Source organism: Emydura macquarii, unplaced genomic scaffold (genome assembly GCF_026122565.2).
Source record: "Emydura macquarii macquarii isolate MOO-44397 ecotype Brisbane River unplaced genomic scaffold, CSIRO-AGI_Emac_v2 contig_2636, whole genome shotgun sequence".
NCBI lineage: Eukaryota > Metazoa > Chordata > Testudines > Chelidae > Emydura > Emydura macquarii.
This window is the reverse complement of record NW_027132773.1, coordinates 16,723,198-16,751,057: the sequence shown is the minus strand read 5'-3', so window position 1 is coordinate 16,751,057 and position 27,860 is coordinate 16,723,198. Positions and strand designations below refer to the sequence as shown.

The following is a 27,860-nucleotide window of genomic DNA, read 5'->3' as shown; positions in this document are numbered from 1 at the left end:
GTCCCATTGGGTCCAGTGCCCTAACCAATAGACATCACGGCCTTTACATTTCATCAGGATCCCACCCGACAATCAGTTACCCATATAGTCTCAAAGTATTTCTGAGAGCATTCACTATCACTGGGTTTGCATCAAAAGAGAACGGGGTATTTAGCCAATGAATGTGACTGTGGGTATCTGAATGTGAATGTGTTGCTATATAGTTTTCTTTTAGCAAACAAAGCAACTCCATAACCCTACTGAGACTGCTAACTTGTTTGATACCATTCTGGTGCTCACAGTGAGCTGAAAATACAGTGAAGGTTATGCACTGTTTTGAAGTCTATGTTCTGCTCAACAAAAACAATCAATTACAAGCCTAACTGGGCTTGCAACAGGATTGTAATATTTTCAATAGGTGGTGCTAACCATCTAACAAATTGCTTTGGCCTAGATACACAAAGGTACTTAAAACCCAGATTTAGGCACCTAATTCCCAGGTGTGGCTCCAGTGCAATTCACAAAATTCTCACCGAACCCTGTAAGTGCCTAAACTCATCAGCACCTACATCTTCAAGGTTCCCTCTGTGCCTGTTTTTCTGTGCCTCTGGGCATGTGCGCTTCTCCCTCCCTCTAGGCATCTGGATGCTTATCTCCCACCTAAGACCTCCAAAAATTCCCAAACCAAGGGAACATGGGTGTTTATCCACCTAATTCGTGTGCATTACCTAATCCAGTAGGCATGCTCAGAGGCCACCTACCAGAACGGGTCCCGTTCAAAATCTGACCACTGGAGGAGGAGGAAGGCAGCCACCCACCTTATAACTTTTAGCCCACTAGGTACAGCACTTGCCTCGGATGTGAGAGACAGGTTTGATTCCCATCTCTGCCTGAGGAGAAGAAAGGACCTGAACAAGGATCTCACATTTCAAGACAGCACTCACTGAGCTATGATATATTCTGATGCGAGGCTCCCTCACTCTGTCCTATTCAAGCTGTTCCATGGGGATAAATAAAGAAAAAGCACCAGGAGCAAGGGGACCAAGTGCTGGGTCTCCTACCTCCCAGGTGGGGCCCTAACTACAGACTGAATGCATGTGCATGTTTGTCTCGCTCCTTCCCCACAATGAATGTTCCACTGTGGATAAATACATAAATAGTCATTGGGCCAGAGAGAGAGAGAAAGAGAAGCAAAGCTGGAAAGATACCATGTAGGTCGAAAGCAGGGATGAGTTGAGAACCTGTATGCAAATTTTTGGAACTGCTTCAGTCCTTTTTAATTTCCTTGTATAATCTACTATTGATATTTTAAATCAAACATAAATCAAAGATTTGCCCGCCATCATTTTTATAGAAACTGTTTTAACTATTTATTTTACAATTTTTTTTTACTCTAACCCTTTTTCTAAATCAAAATTTGCTGAAAAGTGTGGTCATTTCTAATAATGGCATGACAACCCATGTTGCAAATGGTACATGTTTACATCTTGTTTTAATATTTGTTCAGCAATCATTAAGAAAAGTACTAGAGACAAATTTTCTGAAGTGGCCCTAAAATTGTGTCTGCAATTTAGCATGTACATTTTTAAAACCTAAGCTTTTGCATATGTGGAGTACACTTTCAGTTATGCAACTTGTTTTAAGTGCACTTTCCCCACACACACCACTGACGAAAAAGTACAGCTGTTGTCTTCAGAGATGTATTTTATTAAATCTATTTTGTAATATTAACAAGCTTTTTATTCAATTTTTTATGTATGTATCAATAAAAATGCTATTAAATCTTGCTGAATTTAGGTTTCTTTGAGACAAGATGCTACAAAAGGATTCACACGTGGACCCTTATGCCTGCCTCAATTGCCACTGGAAGCAAGGGTCCCCGGGGAAGGTCCTTCTGTCAGGATCCCTTTGTATTACCCAGGTCTTGATTTGATGCTTTGAGCCCAGATAGTTAAATTCTCTCTCTCTCTTTTTTTCCCCAGTAGCTTCCTGACTTGACACAGAGAAGCTCCTTTATGCTTTACTTTTATTTTAATGAGAGGATTTTGTAGATGATGTAAAACTTGAATTAAATTTGCTGTTTAATTGGTCTTTCAGAGTTTTCTCCCTTTGTCCCTAAAAATTATAAAATATTTCTCAATAGTTCATATATGCTCCTTTCTCTAATTACTCAATCACATTTGTATACATAAAATGCATAAATGCTCACAAAAGTTTAAAGTATTTCTTTTATAAATTAACGGTTTTCATTTTACCTCTTAAACCTGCATTTTTGTTCCACTGGCCCACAGGGAATGAAGGGGCTAGCCTATCAACAACCACTAGTTTAGAGGAGAAGCCCTCATCTGTACTCACTACTCAGTAGTGCACCAAATAGGCAGCTGGCCATTAGGATCCCCATCTATCAAAGTCACATTGTGCTCAGACTACTTGGAGACTGCAAGTTCTCTGAGCACCCCTGCTGTCCCTTAAAGTCCATCCTGGTGTCAGCACATAAATCTTTCCTGGAAGGCTACAAAGCTAAATGAATGCATATTTATCTCCAGACTCACCCAATATTTCCCACATGCTGCTAATTATAACAAAAGTGCAAGGCAGAGCAATTACAGAAAAAGTATTCCAGAAAAATCTTTCTCCGTTTGGACTTTCAATGTTTATTTAAGTTAAGCTACGGACCTAGGGTGTCTTACCACATTTTACATGTGCATATGCTCTTCTCGCAAATAGTGGTGTATGAAGGAAAGTTTTGGAAACACAGCCAACTTGACAGGCACACTGGAGAGGAGAAAATAGTACATGAACTATAATATTATGACCTAAAAAGCAACTTTACAGTACATCCAGCACTGTTACCCAAATAAACCTTGTCATTATGAACTTAATTACATTCTTGAGCCATCCACATTAGCACCATTGGTATTTTATTTATTTCAAATTATTGTTCTTATTTACCTCAGCAGGGCTCTATAAGATTACTCCTCAGACTGCTCAGACTCCTATGGGGATGATTTATGTCATCATTCCAGTGTATCATTTCCCATAATCGTACTGAGTTTAAAAAACATTAGAACCCAAGGAGCTAAGATAAGGAGCTATAACATTAGCAGCATGCTCATATATATCAATTTACTTCCTTGGAAGGAAAAAATGAAGAAGGGATTTAATGAGATTGCACATGAACTGTAAAGCCAATGTGCAGTTACCATTAAGTGTATTTAATCAAAAAGTACAGATGTATCACACAGATAAATTCTGAAAACAAAAACAAAACAAAAATGCAGGCATCCATTTGTATACAATATTATATGAACAAAGAGCAAGTGAACTTAGAGCCTACTGTGTCAGAGGATTTTAATGGCCTAATTTTCAGTTTGCTCATCAATTTTATAACTATTTTTCTGCATGCTACTCATATTGTTTGCTATTTACAAAATCATTTATTATTATTCCTTAAAATATAATTCAATTGCTGTGAATGCCAGTGGTTAAAAAAAAATTATGACTAGCATGGCAAGACTGTTTCCAATTCCCTTAGATACAATTTATTCTGCCATCAAAATTTTCTAGATTGGAAAGACTTTAGGGTATTCATGAAATCTCAGATATTAATCTAAATACTGTCCTTTGACCCATATATTCAGATGGAACAGAATTTAGTCAACTATTTCACGGAAAAAGTTTCTGCTTTTTCCAAGTGATTTTAAACTCAGTCTACTTGAAAAATATTATGAATTAATAAACTCTGACAAGTGGTAGATTCCCAGGCACTCATTACATGACTCTGAGAGTGGTATAAATCATAAAGTCAAAGACCTAGGGTCAGATCCGGATAAATTCTAAGTGTCTCCTGCAAGGTGCTGAGGAGCTGCAATTTCCATCAAAGTTAACAGGAGCTGAGAATGCTTAGCGCTTCTCATGATTGAGCCCCAGATGAGTAAATAGCCCAGAAGCACATTAGTCACCCTATCCAGAATGTCCTACTGACATTAGGAAATGGAATTCAGACATCAACATTAGGGAAACAGCTACTTGTCTTTATAGGACTCAATCCTAGGAGTTGTGGACATTCACCAACTCACACACATTCCAGCATAGCACCTCACAGGAGTGCTTAGGCCTCCCAGGATCAAGCCCTTAACTTAATGGGCATTAGATATGGGTAGGACATCCTGATTCATAATTATAAAAGGTCCCAACACGTGCAGCAGTCAAGATCCATCCCATAATTTCAAATATATTGACCACCTGGGATTAAACTAATGATTGGAGGCTGTGGGGTAGAAAATGGGAAATTTCAGCTTCTTCCTCCCTCCCATTACCTAAAATACCCTCTAATTTTATTCAAAGATGTCTCACAGGTCAATTCCTAATACGCTTAATGCAATATGCAAGCATAGGATAACCTAATATATTCAGGAAATGGATTATTTGTGGCTCTGTCTGATCTGAGTCTCCAAATGTAGTGGTGTTTATTATATTGTATGATCTCATTTTGATGTATAGTAGCTGTAATTCTAAGATGCAGCTGTCATTCACTTTAGAATAAATATACCATAATAAAACTATAAAGTAGAAACAGGACAGTATGTCTTAAAGTATGTTTCTTTGATTTAATCATCGATTGAAAATGTAAAAATTCAATAAACTTAAGATAGCTTTCTTCCCACATAAGAAAAAGGTGTCCGTTATGCAATTTACATGTTATATATACTACTTCAGTTTTACCTTAGGGATAGATGCAACTTCTATGGCTTTAGTAAGCTCTTCTACCGCTTCCTTATGGTGATTCTGTTTTTGGAAAGCTACAGCTAAATGATAATAGGTTTCAAATAGCTGAAATACACAACCAGAATCTCAAATTATTTTTGAAGTTTTAATATCGCTGAGGTTATGAACATGTTTAGGCCTGGTTTTTTGTTTCAAATCGATGAAACTGCTTTTTACCATTTCTCCCTTAACTACTCCCTAGGTACTATTTACTTCAGGCCAGATTATTAGTTTAACTTCATTGAAATAAATGGAGTTATGCCTTTTTACATCAGCCGAAGGTCTGGCTCTCCAATGATTATCTGGAATATTAAAATACATTGCCCAGAAGAGAACTATAATATCATTAACAGTTCACATTACAAAGTCAGTAGTCCCTCTAATAAGCTACAATAGAGATATTTTGTAGATCACCTAAATTAATTTAAAATACTGCAAACTGAACACAAAACTAAGCAGGTCCCATGTTAAGAAAATGACACAGTCGTAAAACTGCAGAGGTAAGAACAGGTGCAAACTGCCTCTGTCCTAAAATTCTGCCAGATGCAGCTGTCTCTAAAGCCTGGATGAGCAAATGCAGAGCAAATGTTTTAATCCTCAACTGAACAGCATAACCAATCTGCATTAATTTATTTCAGGGTTCTAAAGACAAGTATTTTGAGTTGCAATGTAGAAACATATGGCAGCTGCACACTGGAGCCAATGTTACAGACAAATAGAGCTACATCATGGTAAAATTCTGGCCCCAGTGAAGTCATTAGGCATTTTACCATTGACTTCAATGGGTTCAGAATTTAATCCTATGCCTAGGAAGACCTGCACAGGAAGTGGGAGAGGAGGTGCAGCACCTAGCAGTGATGGCCAGGGAACACTTGAAGGAATATTGCTGCACCTTTTGAAGGATGTAACCAGCTCTCCCCCAAGTACTCTATCTGGTGCCCATCCCACCAGACATGTCAACATTGGGGGATGATAACACGCCTGTAGCACTGATCTCCACCACTATCTTGTGCTCTCCAGCACAACCATTCATCAGTAAGCTAACAACTCTGCTTCTCTCTTTCATCTGACTAAACAGTGTGTTCTCAGTTTTCCCTGGAATCCAGTCTGATAAAGTGGCTCAAACATGTAATTCAGTTACATGTGCTTACAAAATTCAGATGTTGGTGTTATCCAAATGAAGGCTCCAGTCCTGCAACCAGATCCAGGTGAAGCCTTGCACACATGCAGAGCCCAACTGATCCAAAGGTCCATCCATAAAGATCTGATCGCTGAATTGGAGCCTGACATTGTATCATTTTGTAAAACAACATTTGTCCAGTACTGACAATCCCGAGTGTTTAAAAGTCATGAGCAAAGTCTCCCAAAATCATGTGACTGAATTAAAAATCATGGGTTTTTTTTGGTTTTTTTTTTAAACTGGGTTATTTTTATTTGCTTTCTGGTTATTCAGCCTATAGAGTTCACATGTCCTCTGCAAACACAACACTTAGAAACTTACTTTAAAAAAAAAATGAAAGCTGAGATTTTCACATAATCACATCACTTAAGGAGCTGGGATTTTAAGGAGCAACTATTAGGAGACTTGCAATAAAACTGCAATCCTACTTGCCACCTGAGAAACTGCTTTAAAATTACCAGTTGTGAATAGTAAGGGCCAGCCTCAAAGTCTTTGGGAAGTTCCTCTTTGCTCACAGTTTTCAGGAGTCCTGTATAATGTTCAACAACCTGAAAGCAAAACACAAACGGCAAAAAAAAGTCTAAAGCCGGCAACAGTCTCTGTGAGCTTTTGTATGAGTCGAAGGAGAAGCAAAACACAAAGCTGGTCTCAGGCTCAACAGGATAAGCCTATGAGAGCACAGGACAGAGCACAAATATCCATGCGAGTGGGAAGGCAAACAAATTAGTGCCACAGCAAAGTTTTAATGGGGCTGAGCTACTTTCTCTGGGACGAAGAACACTTCTTGCTAGAGAGCTGATTCGGCCACTGTAATGTGAATAAGGCCCCTCTCACCACAGTGGGCTCCCATCTCCCACCCAGCCAGGCGCTGCTTAGCCCAGAAGAGGGCGGGGTCTCCTATCCTGCCCAGCCGGGCCCTGCTTAGCCCCCGAGAGGAGGGGTCCCCCCCTCATCCCGGACCCGCGCCTACCGCCCCCGGGCAGAGGCGGGCGGCGTGGAGTCACCTCGCTCCAGCGCATGGCCCGCTCGCTGGCTACCGCGGAGAGCAGCTGCGCCTCGGCCTGCGCCTGCGCCCGGGCTACGGCTGTCGCTGCCGAGGAGGAGAGGAAAGACACGGCGGGGGTTTGGAGGAGTCCGTGGGGCCCGGCCGAGGCCAGGGAAGGCGGCGGGACCCGCAAGGACTTCTCCCCGGGGAGGGGCGGGCCGGCGCCTTTCGCGGCCGCGCTGCCGCCGGACATGCCGGGGCCTCGCGTGCGGCGCCAGGCCGAGGCCGCTTGCCTCGCTAGGGGACAAGTCAACAGGCCCCGTTTCCATGGCACCGGGAGGGCGGGGCTGCAGGGGTGCGAGCGCGGCTGTCAGCTCTTGCTACCGCCTCCCCTTCGCCCCGCCCGACCTCTGTCCAGCGGCGACCTCCCCTGCGCCCGGGCGGCCTGAGGCCACCAGCTCGCCTCTGCCTGGCCAAGGGCTCGTAGCGCCACCCAGCGTCTCTGGCCGCTCAAGCCGCTAATCGAGGCAAAGGCCCGGGGCAGCCTGTCCAGTCTCCCTGCTGCAGGGGTGGGGCTTGCTCCTGGCTGAGAGCGGGGGATGCATGGTTTGGGTCGGGGTGGCAGGGGGGAGCCAGGCACTGGCTGGAAAGGCCTTTTCCCAAAGGAAGGTGCTGCTGTGTTTCCCAGCGATGGGCACCGAGCATGGATTCGCCTTATCTCCTCCGCAAGGCAGCTCCCTAGCCCGATCTCCTCAATCACAGCAAGCTTGGCCCCTGCCTTCGCCCCTCACTTCCTTCTGGCTTTGTGGCTCTGAGCTGCCTTGTCCGCAGAGCGGCTTAAATAGTAGAATTGTGTTATTAACCGCCTTCCTCTCCCTTCCCTCGCCTAACACCACTCAAACAATCCTTCCCGGAAGTCCAGGGAGTTTTGACAGAAGAAGGAGTGCAGGACTGGGTCCTAGGTACCTGTAAACTGTAGTAAATCTGATAAATTGCTATCCTTGGCATAGCTTCGGCACTTTGAAAGCAGGCCCACTACATCAGATTTTGAGCAATTCATCCCGCATTTTTATCAGCCTCTGTAAAACTGGCTGTTTCGCTTGTGACCCAAGAGTTGTGCCCACCCCTGTCAACTACAGGCCTTGCCAAAAAATCAGTTCTGGCTACACCTCTGATATGCAATAAGGAGTACCCACACATAGTCCAATCTCATTCTTTCTAAATGTATAGTTTGCCCCCCTGCAAAAAAAAATCTTAACATATATTTGATATTGACTGACTCTCCTTGGTGTTGTTCTTTATCAGGCAGGCTTTAGCAGAGCATTTCCTAAATTTCCATTATTACTACCATGTTCCAGTGAAGAAAAGGAGAATTAAGCTGTTACTCTGAAGGTTTACCTCTGTTCCATCATTACATCTCAGCCTAATAATAAATAAACAGCATGAAGAAAATGAGTTAGATGAAATTCTAAGAAAACAATGCATACCATCATTTTGCATTATTACATACAAATTGTGTTTTTAATTTATAGAGTTAAAATACTACAGGGATGTTCTTTTTTTGCCTAGTTTGTTTTCTTACATGAGTAAGAGATGTAAGTGCCCAATTTGTTGGCTGCCTCTCTCTCCACATTGGTTTTAGCTTTAAGCAAAAGTGGTAATATTTGGAATAATTCTTTTATCTGGCACTTTTACATATCTTTTCTCTTTTAATATCACAGTATTAATAATATGATCCAGAACACATTCAGGATATTGCATTAACAAGCATGATGATGACTTATTCACTCCATTCTGAGCATAACTTTTCTAAATATTTACAAGTTATCCACCCCAGCTGCAAAATTGAAAAATACCTAATTGTGGGGGGAAAAAGACAGGAGGCTATGACAAAGCATTTGAAGTACTCCACAATTTTTTCAGCACCTATAGCCTTGACAGCTGCTAGCATGACACCTTTCCAAGTAATTTAACAAAAGTCATTTAGGACTTAGTCCTGCCCTATTAGATTAGATGAAGGTACAAAGTGATGAGCACAGAAATATAAGTTTCAGCACAGGCATGCAAAAGAATGGGAGGGCTTCAGGATCTTCCCCATCACCACCTTGCATCCCAACACAGGGATCATTCACAGTCTAGCTGTGACATTTAGTCCCTTCCCATGCTAGGACCCTCATTGGTGCTAGATACCTGCTAAGTAAAAGGTATAGGACCTAAGAAAGGAACATGTGGATAAGTGCTGCTTGAGCAAGATGAGAATTTTTCTTCATCCCTTTTCTCCTTAGACATACCCATTCTCCTCCACCGAGGTGTTTTTTATCCTGCCCATTTGTAGTAAGGACCAAATTTTTAAAGGTATTTAGGCACCTAAAGATGCAGATAGGTATCAGCAACAGGAGGTGCAGTTTGACTTTATGGGGAAAGTCAGAGCCAAGAGTTGAAGTCTAAGGTCAATAACCAGAAGCCAATAACCAAAGCAAGGGTCAGGAGGCTTCCCCTGTTGCATCCTCCTTCTTGTGCCTCCGAGTATCCCACTTCCTCACTTACCTCAGAACTTAGGTCTCCATCCCCCGGCAAACCTAATTTAAAGCCCTTTTCACTAGGTTAGCAAGCCTGTCTGCAAAGATGTTCTTCCCTCTTTTTGTTAGGTAGATCCCGTCTCTTCCTAGCAATCCTTCTTCTTGGAACAACATTCCATGGTCAAAGAATCGAAAGCCCTCCCTCCATCACTACCTGCGAACCACGCATTTACTTCCACAATTCGATGATCCCTACCTGGGCCTTTTCCTTCAACAGGCAGTATGGACAAGAACACAACTAGCGCCTTTAGCCTTCTTCCCAGAGCCACATAGTCTGCAGTGATCTGCTGAAGGTCATTCTTGGCAGTATATTGGTGCCCATGTGGAAAAGTAGGAAAGGGTAGTGGTCCGAGGGCTTGATGAGTCTCAGCAGACTCTCCATCACATTCTGAATTCTAGCTCCAGGCAAACAGCACACTTCTCAAGTTTCCTTGTCTGGATGGCAACTAAGAATGGGATCCACAAAAGTTATCATGTTAGGTGGGAACTGCCGAAGTCCAATAGTAGATGTCAAGGAAAGGGATGGTGTGTCCTAAGCCTTGCCCTTCTCAGGGAGGTAGGCACCTATGTCTGGGTGAGAGGGAGGCACATATCTCTGGGATACACAGCCGGGTACCCTTTTCTAGAATCAGTCACCTAAACCATTCATTGTAAGAATGGTGGTGGTGCATGCCTACCCCTTATAACTTTTATCCCAGTAGTTAGGGTACTAATGTGGGAGACCTTGGTTTAATTTCCCCTTCTATCTGATCAGAAGGGATTTGAACATGGTTTTCCTCCTCACAAGAGTGCCCAGCTACTGGGAGATGGGATCTTCAGATGTGGGACTCTCTTAACCTCTCCTGTTGAAGCTGTTCCACTTTGGATAAATAATTAAATATACATTGAGTCAAATAAAGATAATGATTCTGTAGCCCAGTGATAAAGGCACTCATCTGAGAAGTGGGAAACTTATGTTCAATCCCTTTTCATCAGGCAGAGGGGGAATTTTTGAACTGGGGTCTCCCACCTCCCAGGTGAGTGCCCTAACAACTGAGCTAAAGATTATAAGGAAAGCAGCTGCTGCCTCCTCCTTCCCCATCAGTTGTTTTGTGTGGAGTTAGGCAAGTATGCTTTGAGAACATCTACCAGATCAAGCAAGATAAGCAGGGGAACACCTATCTTCATATGGTTTGAGAATCCCACTGGGGCTTAGGTGTGAGATAGGACCCAGACCTCTACACCAAGGTGCATGCCCAGTGGCAGAAACTTAACAGCTAGGGGATTTTTACAGCAACAGTTTAGGCACTGAGGGATTTTGGGCACCACTTGAGTTAGACAGGAGCTGAGCAGTGGTTTTGAGGATCTCAGTGATGCCTAACATGGATTTTGGAGCTGAAGTGTAACGTAGGCACCTAAGTCCTTTTGCGGATCTGAGCCTTAGTTACAGGCATCTCAAAATTACTTTATTTACATGGTCCAACTCCAGTATGAACACACATGGATCAATATCTCTTTAAAATAAGGGAACCAAGATGTTAGGATATATAGAGATTACCTGCTTCTCCAGTGTTTTTTAGCTTCTGTCCTCTCCTTCCTGGCAGCATAGTGTAATTATTTGGTATTGCTATTGGTTCACCCAAGAATAGCTGCACACTCTTAGCTGCTTTGTAGGGGATAATTTCTCAGGCATGTAAATTTCATTTTCCTGTTTCAGATTGTTAATTGTATATCCTGGTGCAGAGTTGACCATTTCAGCCCTGTCTTGACAAAGTATAATCCTGTTTTTGTTAGTAGTTTGTGACACTCTCATGTGACTTGGTTACAAAAATCATGTGTCAAGCATGCTTGTGCATACACACTTACCTGACTAATTGTGTTTGTATCAGTGCAGTTAGGGAAGATCTAGATGGTTGTTCCATATTGGTTCAGCGGAGGAGAGAGTGCTAAGAGGACTCACCCGTGCTGCAAACAGCATCAGTAGCACATGGGACTGCGTGTTTTTGGATGTTCTACTACACAGAGCTGCAGAACTGGCTAAATTGGTTACACTGGCCTGATTAGGGGGTCCTGCACATACCAGGGACAAAAAAGAGTGCAAAACTGATTACATAAAGACAATGTTGTGTTAGACTAGGTTGCTAGCTGCGGCAAAACACAATTACCTGCCACGGTTGCTGACCAAATATTAACCATGTTCTCTGTGAACAAAAAAACAAATTTAGAGCCAACTATGAACTGACTAAGTACAAATTTAGGCCCCCAACTTGCAAACATTCACCTGCTTAACTTTAAGCACAGGGGTAGCTGCATTAACTTCAGTTTGTCAGGCCAGCAGTTGTAATACGCATAGGGAGACCCTATGTCCCGATTCTATAGGAACAGCCCGATATTCAGGGCTTTTTCTTATGTAGTCTCCTATTACTTCCCACCCTCTGTCCTAATTTTTCCACACTTGCTATCTGGTCATCCTAAATATGCAACAAGCCAATACTAAACTAAATCCACTTAGATTAGTAGGCAGGAAACCAAGCCAGCCAAATGGCAGAATACAGTTTATTCAAACTTACTTTAGAATATCTGGAAATTTAACTTATACAACAAAGTGTCATTGTGTGAAGAATAATCTTCATTTTAGCTATAATTTTCCTGTGCACGGGAACTAGAATTGCCTACAGATGAGGTTGTTCAAATGGAGTTAATCAAAAAGTGAGCACTTACATACAGCAACTAACTTTAAGATGAAAATTGTGGTGTCTGTACCAAAGGCAGAAGATGCAGGAGAATCACCTTTGCCTCAAATTGTAATGTAGATCTTGAGAGCACATGGGCAGGTCATTGTAGGAGATGGAAGCAATTTGCATTAGAGCAAAGTTGGTAGGCAGTAAAAAAAAAGTTGTACTGTGGTTAATAGAGACTCAACGGCCTAAACTATAATTTAGTATACTGAATAAAAGTTATTACCAGGATCTTTGAATTATGCCTTAATCTAATCTGCTCATATTGCTCTCATACCGAATGGAGGGAAGCAAGCAAAACCAGTATTTTACGCTTTCCTGCAATAATCTGTGATCAATACTTCCAGTACCTGAGCAAAAGGGATACATTAATTGGAACAAGAGTTCATATATCCTCCTCTTACCAACTGAAGATGAAGAGTACTAGAAAGCCTTTTCTATTCCTGAGAACAGTAGCTTTAAAAAAAATAATCAATTAACTAATACAAATCATTACTGAGGAGATAAATTTGATTGTATTTTTAAATGCTATATGCACCTCTGGATCTGATTGGTAGAATTCATTAATCTCAGTAAGTAAATTTTATAGCTGGAGGTCTTTGATGAGACTTGGTGTTGTAAAATGTACAGTTGAAAACATTTATCACAAAAGCATAGCATAGGATTCTGAAAATAAGTCTAAGTGGAAGATCCCGGACAAATAAAAACACTCATATATATGCCCTAAATCACATTTCTGGCCAGATGAAAGAAGCCTTCATAGAAACTGCCATGCTATAATTGTCTAACACTAGCTGGGAATACAACAATTCCCACACATTGTGAACTGTAACAACAAATAGCAATCACACACACAGATGCTGGTGCTGACTCTCCTTGTTTCCAGGTGCAAAATTGCATTAAAAGTCAGCTTAACCTACATCAAATATTTTCAAATGTTAGTTTTCCATGTAAGCAGCTGCTGTGATCATTACAGGGATGTTATGTCAAGGGACACTCTCCTCTCTTGAAATTGATCTATACTATGAAAAAAGCTTGAGAACCCCTACCTTTCTATATCTAACTGTTCTTTCTTAGGCAATCCTCAATTTTCCATATTGTGGGTTAGGGTAGCAGGTTTTTAACTGAGGGGAGTTAACTCTTCAAAATTCCAGCAATTTAGAAATCTCCTTGAAGTTTTCTTCTGTACTCTGGGAGTGAATGGGGACAAAAGGTTCTTTTTGGCACTTAAAGGCTTCCCTGGAGAATTGTTGGTCCCTGAGAATGGGAATTCCCTAACCACACACAGCACTGTTCCTTCACAACTAGGATTGTACTTTTATTTATAGTCCAGTCTTATTTTCTCTGTTTCTCTGATATTAAAATTTCAAAGTAGATAGGTTTTCTTCCTGATTGCCAGCCTCTCCTCTGCCAGATAAGTTTAAAACCAGCAATGTATGAAATAAACACTACTAAACAAATAAGCAGGTTGGCCAAACTATCATTTTCAATTTAAGATTGACACATACATAAACACAAAATCTTTCAAAATTCAACCCATTCTATGAGGTTTTCTGTTTGTTTAGTGTACATTGAATTTGGAAAAGATCTAAGTAAAAAGATCAGGCCTGGGTCAGGTTGTAAGGTCTACACACTATCTCCATAGCAGCTCAGTGATGATCTCCATGCTGTTCCAGTCCCTGTAGTGTAAGTGATAAGAGGAGATCCACCCTTTGATCATGTGAGAGTTTTCTGTTTTGTTTTTAATCTGGTACCAAAAGAAGAAAAAATATGACCTGCGACTTACAGCACAACTAAGAAATAAATATTCAGAGTTCCAATAAATCTATTTCTTAAACACCTGTAACCTAATATAGTGTATTTATACCAATTTCTCTATTTCAACAAAATCCGAATTTTCCTTTATTGTTAATCTCCAAATCAATTTGAACCACTGAAACAATGCACAGCAAATTACTTCCGATTTTTTTTGCCCATCTCTGATTTCATTAATATTGTTATCCCTTTGCCAAGCAATAGCAGATTTTGGGCCTTGTAGGTAAGTATTCCATCAGAAGAGAAACTGATAATGCAGAGTCAGGCTATTTTTTGTTTATTTGCAAAATGCACATGAGTCCTGGTTCTAACAGAGGTGATCACAAACTGCACACAGGCAACTACCATACCTCTTGCAGAAACCTCAGTTTTTAAGCCACCTTTGTGGCCTCCTCATTCCAGGGTTGTTTCTGGGGCTGAAACAGCTCCACTACACCTTCTTAGGCAGATGGGCTGCTCTAAGTGACAGCAGCCCTGCCAATTGCACTGTTTTTGCATACTTATTTCAAAGGACTATTCCGTTTAATACAATGCCAAGATGTATCTGCGTCAGACAAGCAAATTAGTGTGGTATGGTAATCAGTGGTGAAATAATTGAGAATGTAATTATGCTTTCAGTTCAAAACATTATTAAGATGCATGGGGTAAGTTTGCAACTCTGATGTTGATTCTCTCTCTGTGGGCCTGATTCTCTTGTCACTTACACCAGCTTTTTACTGGTTTAGCTCCATTAACTTCAGTGGAGTTGGGTGGGAAAGGAGAATCAAACCCACTTGGTGCAGAGTGCACCAGTCCACACTGTGACTGCTGTGGCTTTTGCCCTTTGCACAATAGACATAATATAAAAGAGCTACAGAGGTATGGTGAGATCCAAATAACTGTGTTTGCTAAACAGATAAGACCTAGCTACATTGCCATTCTGACAGGGTTCTGGTGGCTTCTGAAACATAGAAGGCAATGAAGAACATTCAAGGGCTCACAAACTATTTAGAGGGATATCATCCAATTCCTATACACTACAGTTACAGTTATCTTATCCCAGTCTCCGTGCACCCAAGCTCCTTATGGCACTCTCTTTACCCACCCAGTCTCAATTCTTTCCCTGCACCATGGTCTTTCCCTCTGCACTGGCTTCCAGTCCCAGGCTCCCCTCTCCCCATCTCCTTACTTGATCTTACTTGTGTTCCCCCCACTGCCAGCTAGCTCCCAGCTACCTCCCAGCTACCTCCCCCTGTTTCCATCACTGATTCCCATTCCATCACACACCCCAGCTGCCACTCCCAGGCTCTTTGCCCAATCAGTCATAGCCTCCTCTCCCCACCTGGCTTCTGTAGGCCATGGGCCTAGTTCGGTCCTGTAGCACTGTGCATATTTTGCAGTCTATATGCTAGTAGCCTTTTAACTATTGGTCATTTACATACCGTCTAAATCAAAAAGAAAAACCGTTTAGGAAATGCAACCTTGAGTCTGAATATCCCCATGAGTAATATGATAGCCAAATAGTTTTAGCCTAAGAAAGAATGTTATGTTTTGTTTGTTCTTATGATAATAGTTTAGTTTTGATAGTATGAATAATGTAAATAATAGTAACTAATTAAAGATTGATGAGTTAAAAATTGGATGAGTTGAAGAACACTGGAAAAGTACATGGAATACTCGTAAGGAACAGCCATAAGATGCCATCAGCTGCTATGTACCAACCACAGTGGTGTATACAAATATGCTATAAAAATAATGCTCTTGGGCTGTCAGGTGTGTGTTCTGCCCAAATACAGCAGGAATTCTGCCAGACTGGCCATCTGACAAAGACTCCTAAAGAACACTCTTGTGCACAGCCTATTCCCTGAGACTTTATCTCTATGGGTTTTGTGAATGTAGCATTGTAATAGTATTATATTAGTATTGCATTAGCTATAGTGAGCCTGTTCTCATTAAATTGCATTATCAATCTGCAAATTGGGTGTTACCGTGTCTCACTGGCAAATTGCCACTATTTGCTGATACCAGCCCTGTGCAACAACTCCCACTTCCAGTCTCCTTATTTAACCAATCCCAGCCTCCCCTGCTCCCAGTTTCTTTGCCCAGTCTGCCCTCTGCCCATCTCCCAGTCTTCTTGCTGAACCACTCCCAGTCTTCCCACCCCACACAACTCCCATTCTCACCAGATTCTTGTCCTAATCTACTCCCAGACTCATAGACTATAAGGTCAGAAGGGACCATTATGATCATCTATTCTGACTTCCTACATAATGTAGGCTACAGGACTTCACCCATCCACTCCTGTAATAGACCCCTAACCTTAGATTGAGTTATTGAAGTCCTCAAATAATGATTTAAAGACTTCAAGGTACAGAGAATCCACCAGCAAGTGACTCGTGCCCCATGCTGCAGAAGAAGGCGAAAAACCCCCAGGGCCTATGCCTATGCCAATCTGCCTGGGGGAAAAATTCCTTCCCAATCCCAAATATGGTGATCAGTTAAACCCTGAGCATGTGGGCAAGACTCACCAACCAAACACTCCTTTTGTCTTCCCCCCAACCAGTTCTTGTCACCTCTACATTTGAATGGAGGCTTTCTCCTGGACACTATAGGGGAGGGTCAAGCTTTTGAGCTTATATAGGCCTGAAGAGCTGTATGTAAGCTTGAAAGCCTGTTTCTTTCATCTCTCTTGTTACTATTAAAGTCCATGTTCCCAATGAGCTAGAATCTTGAAATATGGTACACTCATTCATTAAGAGTATGTGGATATTTCCCTTGCACTCACCCAGTCAAACATTAGATCTAAAGCTCCCTGCTAATCAGCATTAATATAGGAACTGTTCACCTTTTTAGTGATTATCTGCTTTGTCAAGCTATAAGAATTTGGAAATGACTTTGCAGCCTAGATAGAAACTGCTGGCTTACACCTTCGAGTCTTTATTTTGGGTTAAAATTTGGAACACTGTGCTCTTGTGGAGACTTCCTATTGCCTTTCTGTTGCTCATAATAAACCCCTGGAGTCATAATTGCAATGAGTGTGCAAAGAGAACTAGATAATAGCATTCCAGAAAAACAGATACTTAAGTATTAGAGTTATAGATACTGGATTCTGAGCAAGGCTAAGAGCATGTCAGTAGGGCAAAATAAATAAATGAATAAATAATGCTGTCTTTGGAATCAGGTTTTGGTTTGTTTTTTTTTCAGCAGAAGGTAGGAGATGCTGCTATGGATTTCAAAATGTTGCACTAAAATCAAGATGTTTTCTGTTTTCCTTTAAGTCAGCAAGCTAAAAGGACATGTTCTGCTTTCTTTTTGTTCAAAAAGTTTGATTGCATTTTATGTAACAATAGCCTATATTATTAAGTGAAGCAAATTCAGTTCTGATGAAAATTGCAAGATTAACAAATCTGGAAACTGAAGTTATTTATTCCAATAACAACACTTGGCTCTAATTAAACCAAACCTTATTTTATGAAAGCCACATTTTAATACCTTAAACAAAAATACAGTGAGAAACAAAGCAAAGGGAATTTCTCCCCCTATGGTTATCTAGTGTACAGGCATAGAGAAAAAGACAGGATCATTTTCTTAGTAGCCAACCACAAGAAGCACCGTTAAAAAGTAAACAAATAGTATACCAAAGTATCTCAGCTTTCCCCATGCTCACTGATCTACACCAGACTCTCTGTGGCACTGTCAACACATAGAGAACACAACATCTGTTACCCTTGACCTGGCATTCAAACCATTAGCCCACTCTTGCATCAGCCTTCTATGAAATCAGAAATTAGTTTCTCTGACTGTAGGAGCTTTAATTTAGCCCTTAGACTTGAGTGTTTCTACCTTAGTCCCTTTGGGTCCATCAGCTCCACCAGTCACATCCGTGTGTATGCATATATTATGGAGGCCCCAGTCACAATTCCATAGTTAATGTTGAGATCCTTACATTTGCTCTTAAAAGTGGGGATTCAATCTCTTTCTTATGTACTAAAAATATCATGTCTCCTCATCAAACATACAGCACTTACTCTTTCAACATAGATTGAATTTTTTGAGAATTTAAAAATAAATCCATTAATTGCTTTCTGATTTACAATTAATTAAAATCTGACTCCTTTAAGAAATTTAGCATCTGTATCAGTCTTTTCCTTGTCCCAAATTATCTGAGTAACAGAACAACTCAGACTCTTAAAAATTTCAATATAGTTAAAATTCATTGAAATCTTGAGCATATAGTTTTTATTTGAAGAAATTAGGTTGTAATTAAACTAAATTATTAACAATTGTTGATCTAATTGTTAGGATTATATGGGCTATACACAGGTCATGTCACAGCTCAGCTCAGGTAACTCATAAATCGGGCCACTGTGACATTACATTTAACTTAACCAGTCACCAACCTTTCTCTACAGCTAATTTTAATGCATCAATTCTATTGATTTTAATGACTTAGTGACATGAGGAAGACTGCCACATTTCAAGATTTCTCATTGGTAGATTACTTGGCCCAACTGCAACTGCTCTTTAAGGGTTCTGTGGCTGCATGCTAGCTTGGTCATCAGTGCTTAAAAGGATCCCCATGGCACTTCTACCATCCAAAACAACCTTAACTGTCCTGTAGTCACCCCAAGAAGGGAAAGATATAATGTCTCTTTAAAACCAGTTTAATTGAATCTGGGACCACAAACCCTAATATACCTCAATCATAATCAAATGGTTACTACCGGACATCACTACAGAGATTGTTTGAGTGACTGTATTTGGATTTCTTTAAATGTAAACTTATCTTTGAATTTCCTGGGTTTGTAATGCTTGGGCCTGGAATAATTACGATAGTTCTGTAATGTTTTTTTCTCTTGAATTCTTGCTAGATGCTCTCAAACTGTTTTTCGTCTGGGGATGTGGAGAACAGCTCAAATCTAACAGTTTTGTGAAAGACTCTGATGCAAATCCGTGCACACACTAGATAATCATTGGAGAAGAAACTAAATAAGTTCCTGACTAAAGACTGCAACATCAGACCCTAGATTTGCTAATGCTTTTTTCCAGCAGAATCTCAAGTGATTTTCAGCTAATAAAGTGCAAAGAAAAGCACAAAAAAGTATGTAATGTACTCATTATAGAGACTGGACCTGATTCTGATCTCTTTTACAGATAAAAACTAATTTACAGGTAAATCGGGCATCACTCCACTGAAGCCAATTGAGTTAAAATGGGGTAAAACTGGTATGAAAGCCAGAGGATTCAGGCTCCTTAGTTACATAGGAAAATTATTCCTGTGATAAATTCAATACATTTGTATTAAGTCCACATTAAAATTTTCCATTTAAGCAATTTCCTATAGCATACCTAATTCTATCAGTCCAGCTAAGAGATAAAATGTAATTGGGGGTATAACCCACTCAAAAATAAATGAACCTTCTCAACATAAGCTATAGTTTGCATAAAGAATCTCTCAGCATCAAATTCATCTTTGAAAAACAGTATTCACGTGTGTTTATGTCACGATTTACCACAGAATTGTTTAAAAGTATAAAAGCCTAATAGTCTTGTGTTTAAGGAATAGGAGTGCGTGTGGGTGGACTGGAGTCTAGTCCCTAGAGCCCTACCACAAACTTCCTGAGTGAACTTGGATACATTTCTTCAGCCAAATTTTTCATCTAATTTTGGGTGTGCCTCTTTTTGGGTGTTCAGCCTGATACAAGTTACTCTGGCATGTCTAAGGAGAGCTATTACCCAACCGAATTTGAAATAGTGGATGAGGAAGTACCTTGCGTGCTTGGGTTGGAAAGCAGTCTGCAAATGCAGATGAACAAACAGGTATATAACTTGTGTTACAATTCTGGATACAAAAGATTCTTAAAGAATTTGGGACCAGGTTGTAACTGGCCCTAATATGGCCATGCTGGAGAGTAACAAGTAATAAGACTCTCCCACCCTTCTGCATTGCTGTAGAAGGGCTCCCTGCATCGCAGCTGGGGCACAGGGGAGGAACAGCAAGGGGTACACTCCTGACTCTTACTAATCGACTAGGGAGGGGATGCAACCTTGTCTCTGCTCCATCATGCCAGCCAGCAGAGCTGAGCTGAGCTGGTGCAAGTGGAGAAATAAGCTGCACCCTTTTCAGAATGAATAGCTCTTCCTTTTAAAATATAAGTGGGGGAGAGAAAAGGGACAGGTTATTAGTTATTACATTAATTTAATTTTGTCACTAGATATTGTATCTTTCAAAGGGAAGAGAGACAAAATTTGATGAACATTCTGATCCTGGTCCTCAGCTGCAGCCAAGGAGGGTGTGATGCAATGAGGGTAGGTGTTGCCATCTTTGCTTCCCACGTTCCAGGGGCAGCTATGTACCAGGCTGGTCCCTAGCACTACATTACCTCACTGCCAGTGGCCTCAAGGGGGAACCACAGCAGCAAGGGATGGGCTGGAAGACCTGATCACACCCACCATTCTGTATCTATGCCTCCTACACTTGTTGCAATGAAGAGGTGATGCAGAAGCTAATTCTAGACCATCTCAGGATTCCAATACATATAATCCCCCATGTTTGACTAAACTATCTGCAGGATTGATTTGTGCCAGCAGAGTGGAACAACTCTGGGCCTACACATGTTGATAAATTTAGATATATAATCTCTCTGAGCCGAAGTCCAGAAGAGGAAAAATATGTCTGAATAAGAATTTAACAATATATTCATATTTTGATAACATAGTAGGATAATTCTGTCCTACATGACAAAAGCTATAATAAACATTTAGTTTTAGCTGTATTAATCTGGTTAATTTCAGGAACCAATAAATTCAGGAATGTTTAATGTGATATGTTGCCACTTAAATGCCATATATGTTCATTTTGGTGCATAAAAATGTAACAAAATACCCTTCAAAATGACATGTTTCTAAAGTATTCATCAGCTTTTATGGTTAAAGTTAATTTATCATCGGAAATATAACAATATTTTAAAAAATATACTTATATAGGACAAGGAAATAAACTATTCAAGGGCCCAATCCTGCTTCCACTGAAGTCAGTAGGAGTTTTGCCACCGTCTTCAATAGGAATTGGGGCAAGCCTGAAATATATATATAGAAAAAGTCAGCCTCACTACCCTTGCTTGCTATTAAATAGACTTTTCTTTTTCCAGCTGAGATCAGAGAAGTGTCTGATGGAGCAACAATTGACTATGTTATCAGCACATCTTGTGAGATGGTCATGAATTTTAATGGCTTCCCCCAAAGTGATTAGACATAACACAACAGTTAAATAAAAATACTGAATGTCTACCTCTTCCCCGACTATACCTTTCCACTGAATAGAGGAATATAAAGAGTAATGTGAGATCAGCAGCCATCAAGCTCCAAAGAATCCTGATTAAAGGTCCCAATAAGCTCCAATGGACCAAATTAAGGGTCCAATCCCACATTCCTTGCATAGACAAATGGGATTTGTAGGAAGGAAGAATCCCATGCACAGCTATAGACTGGGGACCGACGAGCTGGGCAGCAGCTCTGCAGAAAAGGACCTGGGGGTAACGGTGGATAAAAAGCTGGATATGAGTCAGCAGTGTGCCCTGGTTGTCAAGAAGGCTAATGGCATATTGGGCTGCATTAGGAGGGGCATTGCCAGCAGGTCACGGGAAGTGATTATTCCCCTCTATTCGGCATTGGTGAGGCCGCATTTAGAATATTGTGTCTAGTTTTGGGCCCCCCACTACAAAAAGGATGTGGACAAGTTAGAGAGAGTGCAGCGGAGGGCAACCAAAATGATTAGGGGCTGGAGCACAGGACTTATGAGGAGAGGCTGAGGGAACTGGGCTTGTTTAGTCTGTAAAAGAGAAGAGTGAGGGGGATTTGATAGCGGCCTTTAACTACCTGAAAGGGGGTTCCAGGGAGGATGGGGCTAGGCAGTTCTCGGTGGTGGCAGATGACAGAACAAGGAGCAACGGTCTCAAGTTGCAGGGCGGGAGGTCTAGGTTGGACATTAGGAAAAAGTTTTTCAGTAGGAGGGTGGTGAAGCACTGGAATGGGTTACCTAGGGAGGTGTTGGAATCTCCATCCTTAGAGGTTTTTAAGCTGAGGCTTGACAAAGCCCTGGTTGTGATGATATAGTTGAGGTTAGTCCTGCTTTGATCAGGGGGTTGGACTAGATGACCTCCTGAGGTCCCTTCCAACTCTAATATTCTATGATTCTATGATTTTTTTGGGAGTTTTTCCTGAATACTTCAAGATTGGACCATAAAAAAATCAACATAATATATTTTTAATGATATAAAGATGTTGAAATTTTCCCTTAGTTTAATTCTTCCTCTTCTCCTTACCTCAGTGTCCTTACCGTCCTTACACAAACACACATCATAGAACTTGCCAAAATGTGCACCCGATTTTCCATTGACTTGCACCTTGTGTAAATGCAAAGTGGAGATAAAATGCTACTAAATCAAAAGGGCAACAATTTGCACCAACTTCGTACTTTGCACAATATGCAAATCTGGCCCTTCATGTGTGAGTTGAATTCTTCACACTCAAGGATCCTAATTAAGCCTTCTGAAAATTTTTAAAATTAAAAACAGCTGGAGAACTGCATGGCATACTAACAGGTTCTGAAATCTTTTGTCTCTAGATTCCCTGCTCAAATCCAGGACTAATCTGTAATGATTGCATTTTTGTTACCATCTAAATGTGGTTTAATGACATATATGAAACAAATTGGTGGTCTCAATGCATGTCTTGGAGAACAAATGTCCACAGTCACTAACACTATATTTGGCACCCTGGAACTGGAGGCTGAAAGTGCATTAGAAATTAACTATTTTGTTGCCCCAATAGGAGGACTTCTCTCTCCAGAATTGCTGGTTAAGTGTCTTTTGTAGGCACCAGACGTACTTTTTTCAAAACATAAGCCTTGCTTCACATCTGTTTTACTCACATTTTATGCAAGGGGAACGCCATTGATTTCAGCCCATTTCAATGGGAGTTACACCAGAGTAATGCCGTTGTGAATAAGGCCCATTATTTTATAGAGGATCAGATTCACCAGAATGCTCCAGTTGCTTTGTGCCACTCTGACAACACAATGCAGCATAAGCCCAGCTTAACCGGATGGTGGCACAAAGCTGCCAGAACATACCAATGAGTACGGCCCATGGTCTCCATGTATATAACAGCTTTCTTCCTGAAGAATTCTTAATTGTTTAACAGACTTCACTACAGGAGGGCTGTGCACCAATTACATTGTATGACACTGGTTGGGGGAGAGTTAATTTTAGTCAAGGACACTCACCACATTGTTGCCACTGAAGTCAGAGAATTCAGAAAGACAATGGCTTCTATGGAAAGGAACAGCTTTTCTTTAAAATGAATATAAAAGAAAAGTTGTACAGTTGTAGATTTCTATTAGGTTTTACCATTTGAGCCTAAAAACATATCAAGCCTGAGATTCATTGGGACATTCAAAATTCATATTGTTCCTGGGGATGAATGGCACTTGCAGACCTTGCAAAATGTCAAGTTAGAAATTTATGGTCTGGATAAATAATGCAAATATCATAGCAACTGAATCAGCTATATTTTTGTTAGCTTTTTAAATTTCAAAGGTTTTCCTATACTTATCAGTGGATGAACTTCTTGGTCATTTTTACATAAACAGGCATGGATGGAAAAATAATATTAAGCAATAGTGTATATCAAAACTCTTTTTAATGCATTCATTTTCTCTCTTTTGCAACAGTTTGCATACTATGGCTAACTGATCAATGTCAAATTGTAATATAAGTATCGTTTATCATTTGTACATACTATAATCCATATTTGGATAGAAATTTTATCATATAAAGTGGTAATTTAAAAAAAAAGTATATACAACCTCAAACTGCATTAACATTTATTTAGGTTTGAGTAAATATATTTCACATCATTTCAAATATTTTTAATATTCATCACATTAACATTCTTATATATGGTTGGATTTTCCCAACTTTTTAGAAACCTTTATGACATAATATGTGACAAAATATCAATAAAATAAAAGCTTGAAACTACAGTCCCAAATGGGACATTAAGATGATGTGACAAAGTGGGAATGTTCTTAATGAATACTGTTTGAGCCTCAGTTTTGTCTATGAATTATTCAAGTGTTTAGGTGCTGGGTTAAGGGTGTGTGATCTTTGTAGTGAACCCTAGAGGGCAGCTATGGCTGACTCTAGCTGTCTGTGCACAGACAGTGGCCGGAGCCCATCCCCTGCAATGGGCCAGCGGGAGGAGTTGGAGAGAGGGGGAGTGATAAGTTGACCTCCTTGGCGGGTGGAAAAAGGACAAAATCAAGGGTGGGGGCCGGGAGAGGTATGTCTGATGTTGTGTGGCTGGAAGGGGTCAGTCCCCAATGGGGTATCCCAGGGAGAAGAGCCCAGGAATGGCAGCTCTGGAACTCCCTAAGATGGTCTTTGCTGTAACTTCTTGATTCCTGTACTAACAAGGTCTTTTCTACGCTGTGTTCCTGAAGAATAATAAACCCTTCTGATTTCCAAGCTCCTGAGAATCACTTCTGACTGCCAGGTGAGGTGCATGGTCCCTTTTGGGGGTATGTAAGGCTTTCCCAGGTGTCCCACTGCAGGGAACTCAGGGTGGAACAGGGTGCTGAACGCTCCAAAGTTGGACCCAGGAGGTGGTTGCCCTGGTGAGGGGGTGCCCAATGGGGAGACACCCCCCACCATGTTCTGACTGACATCACCCATAGTAGTTCTAAGGTGCCAAGCCTGTGTACTCCATCACAGATGCTAAAATATTCTTCACAGAACTGAACACGTTAAAAAGATGTTAACAGTGTCTGGATTTCAAAACAGAAGAAAAAAGGCCAAAGGTTCAGATTTTAAGAGCTGAAGGAAGATGTTATTTATACAATCAAAACATTTTTGTAATTATTAAAACTTTAAAAAAATCACTGTCAAAGTAACTTGTAGTTCTTCCAGCACTTCAAGCCTTTGCAAAAATGTTTATTTTAAATTAATTGGACCCTCTGAAAACATTTTATAAAGTATATTCAACTGTCATTTTCCATGGTAAAACTTTTCATTTTCACTTGATACTTTTCTGAAGAGTGAAGGGTGATCATATCACAAATTAAGGTCTGACATAAACCTAACAAAGCATACAACTATTCTGCCTTTAATTTAATTACTTCTGTCTCTTTTCCCCCTCCCCACCACTACTAATGCCACCCCACAAATATAGTTGTATTCTTGATTTAATCTTCTCTAACATACTGTCTTAGTCTTCTGGGTACCCAGGACTCGGAGTCACCTTGTTACCGTTTGCCTATAGCAAGAGGTAGCCTTGCTCATGGTGGTTGGGCATTATCTCCCTAAGACCACCAGTCTGTTAGCCACTCAAGCACTCTCTTATGGGCTATATTAGCCCTTTTTTGCTTTACAGGCTAACAATAAGTGTATGCATCCCAGTCCCCGAGTACCTTGGAAGCATTCCCTGTGATATCCAGCCCCTGACATTGGCTATTCACAAAAATCCCAGATCCTCTGCCCCCAAAGGAGCAGTGTACCCCAGTGTACTAATTTTATCTTAAATCACTGCTCCTGTATAATACACAGCACTTGTGAGCATTGATAATAAAATAAAAGGTTTATTTAAGAGACAATAAAGGTTCCACTAGAAACGAGAGCCTGATGAAAGCAAATGGTTACAATACAAAACAAAATCATAACAAGCGAACTAGGGCCTACACTTATATAATAAAGTAGATTTTCCTCCCAAAGTGCAGTCTGTTGCAGAGCTGACTGGCTTCACAGGAACCAGGATCTTATTTTTCATGAAACACACTTGCGCTATAAGATATTTCCTCAGTGAATGGATACAGAGCGCCTTTCCTCACTGAAACAGTCTTTTGTCTCTGCGCATAGATGGGGCAAACCTCCGTCTGTTTCTTTTTTTAACCTCCTCATAGTTTTGATTGTTTTCACTTGCCTTTGATGATTTTCCATTGATAGTCTTGGGATGGATCAAAGCTAGACAACTGAGCCTGGCATTACACCACCAGCTAACCAGGTTAGGGTAGACAACTCCCTCGTGCTTGAATGGGCCATCACTGTGACATATGATCCACTTATGACTATTGCTACCCCTTATGCATAAATACCCTGCAAGACATGTGATTAGTATAGTGGGTTTGTCAGGTCTGAGGTGAGGGTTGTTTGCAAAGAACAGGAGAACCCTTTGCCAAAGGGTCTCTGTGTCACACATTCCCCTCTGTCGTTTTTTTTCTTTCCCAACTTCTTTCCAGGTAACATTTTCAAAAGCGCTTAAGTGACTTAGGAGCTTAAGTCTCCATTTTCAAAATCATCAAAGCCACCATATTTTCAAAGATATTTAAGCATCTAAAGATGCAGATAGGCACCTCATGAGATCTTCAAAAAAGCCTAAACAAGTTACATGCCTCATTCCCACCCTAACTAATCTAGCTAATCCCTTTCTCCCTAATTTGCATAGGCTCTTTGGAAAATCCCACTAGGTACCGATGTTTAGAAGCCTAAATGCCTAATTTACTTAGGAGCCTAAACTGCTTTTTCAGAAGTGCTTAAGCCACTTCAGTGTCTAAGATTCATTGATTTTCAGTTGGATTTAGGCTCGTAAATGGCTTTGATGCTTTTGAAAAATGAGACTTTAGGCTTCTAAATCACTTAGGAGCTTTTGAAAATGTTACCCTCCATCTCATTCTACCATCTAGCCAACTCCCTTCAACTGAATAAAACTAAGAGAGTAACCCTTTCTTCTCCTGATTCTCTTTCTTCTTCTCTCTCTTTGCCCCTTGCTTTCCATCGCTGATGCTCCCATCAATATTACATCCAGAAACTATAGTGATGGGCACCAATATAAAACCATTTGCTACTACTAGGCACCTAAGTCCAGATTTTTAAAGGTATACAGGTGCCTAAAGGTGCAGACTGGCACCTAGTGGGATTTTCAAATGCACCTAGACACTTAACATTCATTGTAGGGAGCTAGCCTAGGCACCTAAATGCTTTTAGGCCCCTGCCTGCATCTTTAGGCACCTAAATGCTTTTAGGCACCTGCCTGCATCTTTAGGCACCTAAATACCTTTAAAAATCTAACCCCCGGGTCCCATTTTTGACCAGTGATTTTTTTTTTCCAGCCCCAATCTCTCAAATATGGAGACATCAGCTTTTGAAGATTGCACACATCTTTGTGTTTTTTTCTCCTGGTACTATCATAACCCTTATCCATGCCCTCTTAGGCTTGCTTCTCTAATTACATATGTAATGCTAGCTGGGCTAGGTTGTTCCTATCCAATCTCCAGCCTGACCAAAATCATACAGAGCATGCTATTTTCACTTTGCTCTGCAACCCATATGTCTCCCTCTCTTTTTTGCTCTCCCTCTCACCTTCCAATCAGGGCCATTTTAAGACCTTTGTAGGCCATAGGCACACTTGCCTTCGTAGGCCCCCCGACCGAAATAACTAATTTGATTTTAAGCTATTAATAAATAGTTTTTAAAATAAAAATTAAAAATTATATATACATTTTTTTCCGTAGGCCTTGAAAGTTTCATAGGCCCTAGACACTGTGCCTATTGTGCCTAATGGAGAATACGGCCCTGCTTCCAACCTGTATAGTTGCTCTTGCTTTAACATGCTCCCCTCATGCTGTAAATACAAGAGACACCATGGTGACGTCAGTGCTAAAGAACAGTATGTTTGGCTTCTTTCAAATGGTGCCCACTGTGCATGGACCCCCGTACCCACAAATTCACCACCATTATATGATTATGATATGTTTTATACAGAGTATGCCTTGTGAGGTATCATTTGAAAAGGCTTGATTTGAT

At 40.7% G+C, this 27,860-nt stretch overlaps 1 protein-coding gene across 8 annotated transcripts in view; it reads right to left on the bottom strand.

Annotated features, from left to right (window-relative positions):
- The window catches only part of LOC137163844 (uncharacterized), a 72,944-nt gene extending 65,531 nt beyond the window's left edge, over positions 1 to 7,413 (bottom strand). For all 8 annotated transcript variants that reach the window (XM_067564231.1, XM_067564228.1, XM_067564230.1 and 5 more), the window contains exons 1-4: positions 6,931 to 7,413; positions 6,385 to 6,474; positions 4,705 to 4,812; positions 2,670 to 2,754 (exon numbers count right to left, since the gene is read on the bottom strand). In XM_067564231.1, coding sequence (XP_067420332.1) covers positions 2,670 to 2,754; positions 4,705 to 4,812; positions 6,385 to 6,474; positions 6,931 to 7,164 — 517 coding nt within the window. In that variant the 5' untranslated portion in view covers positions 7,165 to 7,413. The remainder of the gene's footprint in view (positions 1 to 2,669; positions 2,755 to 4,704; positions 4,813 to 6,384; positions 6,475 to 6,930) is intronic.
- Between the last annotated feature and the right edge of the window lie 20,447 nt (positions 7,414 to 27,860).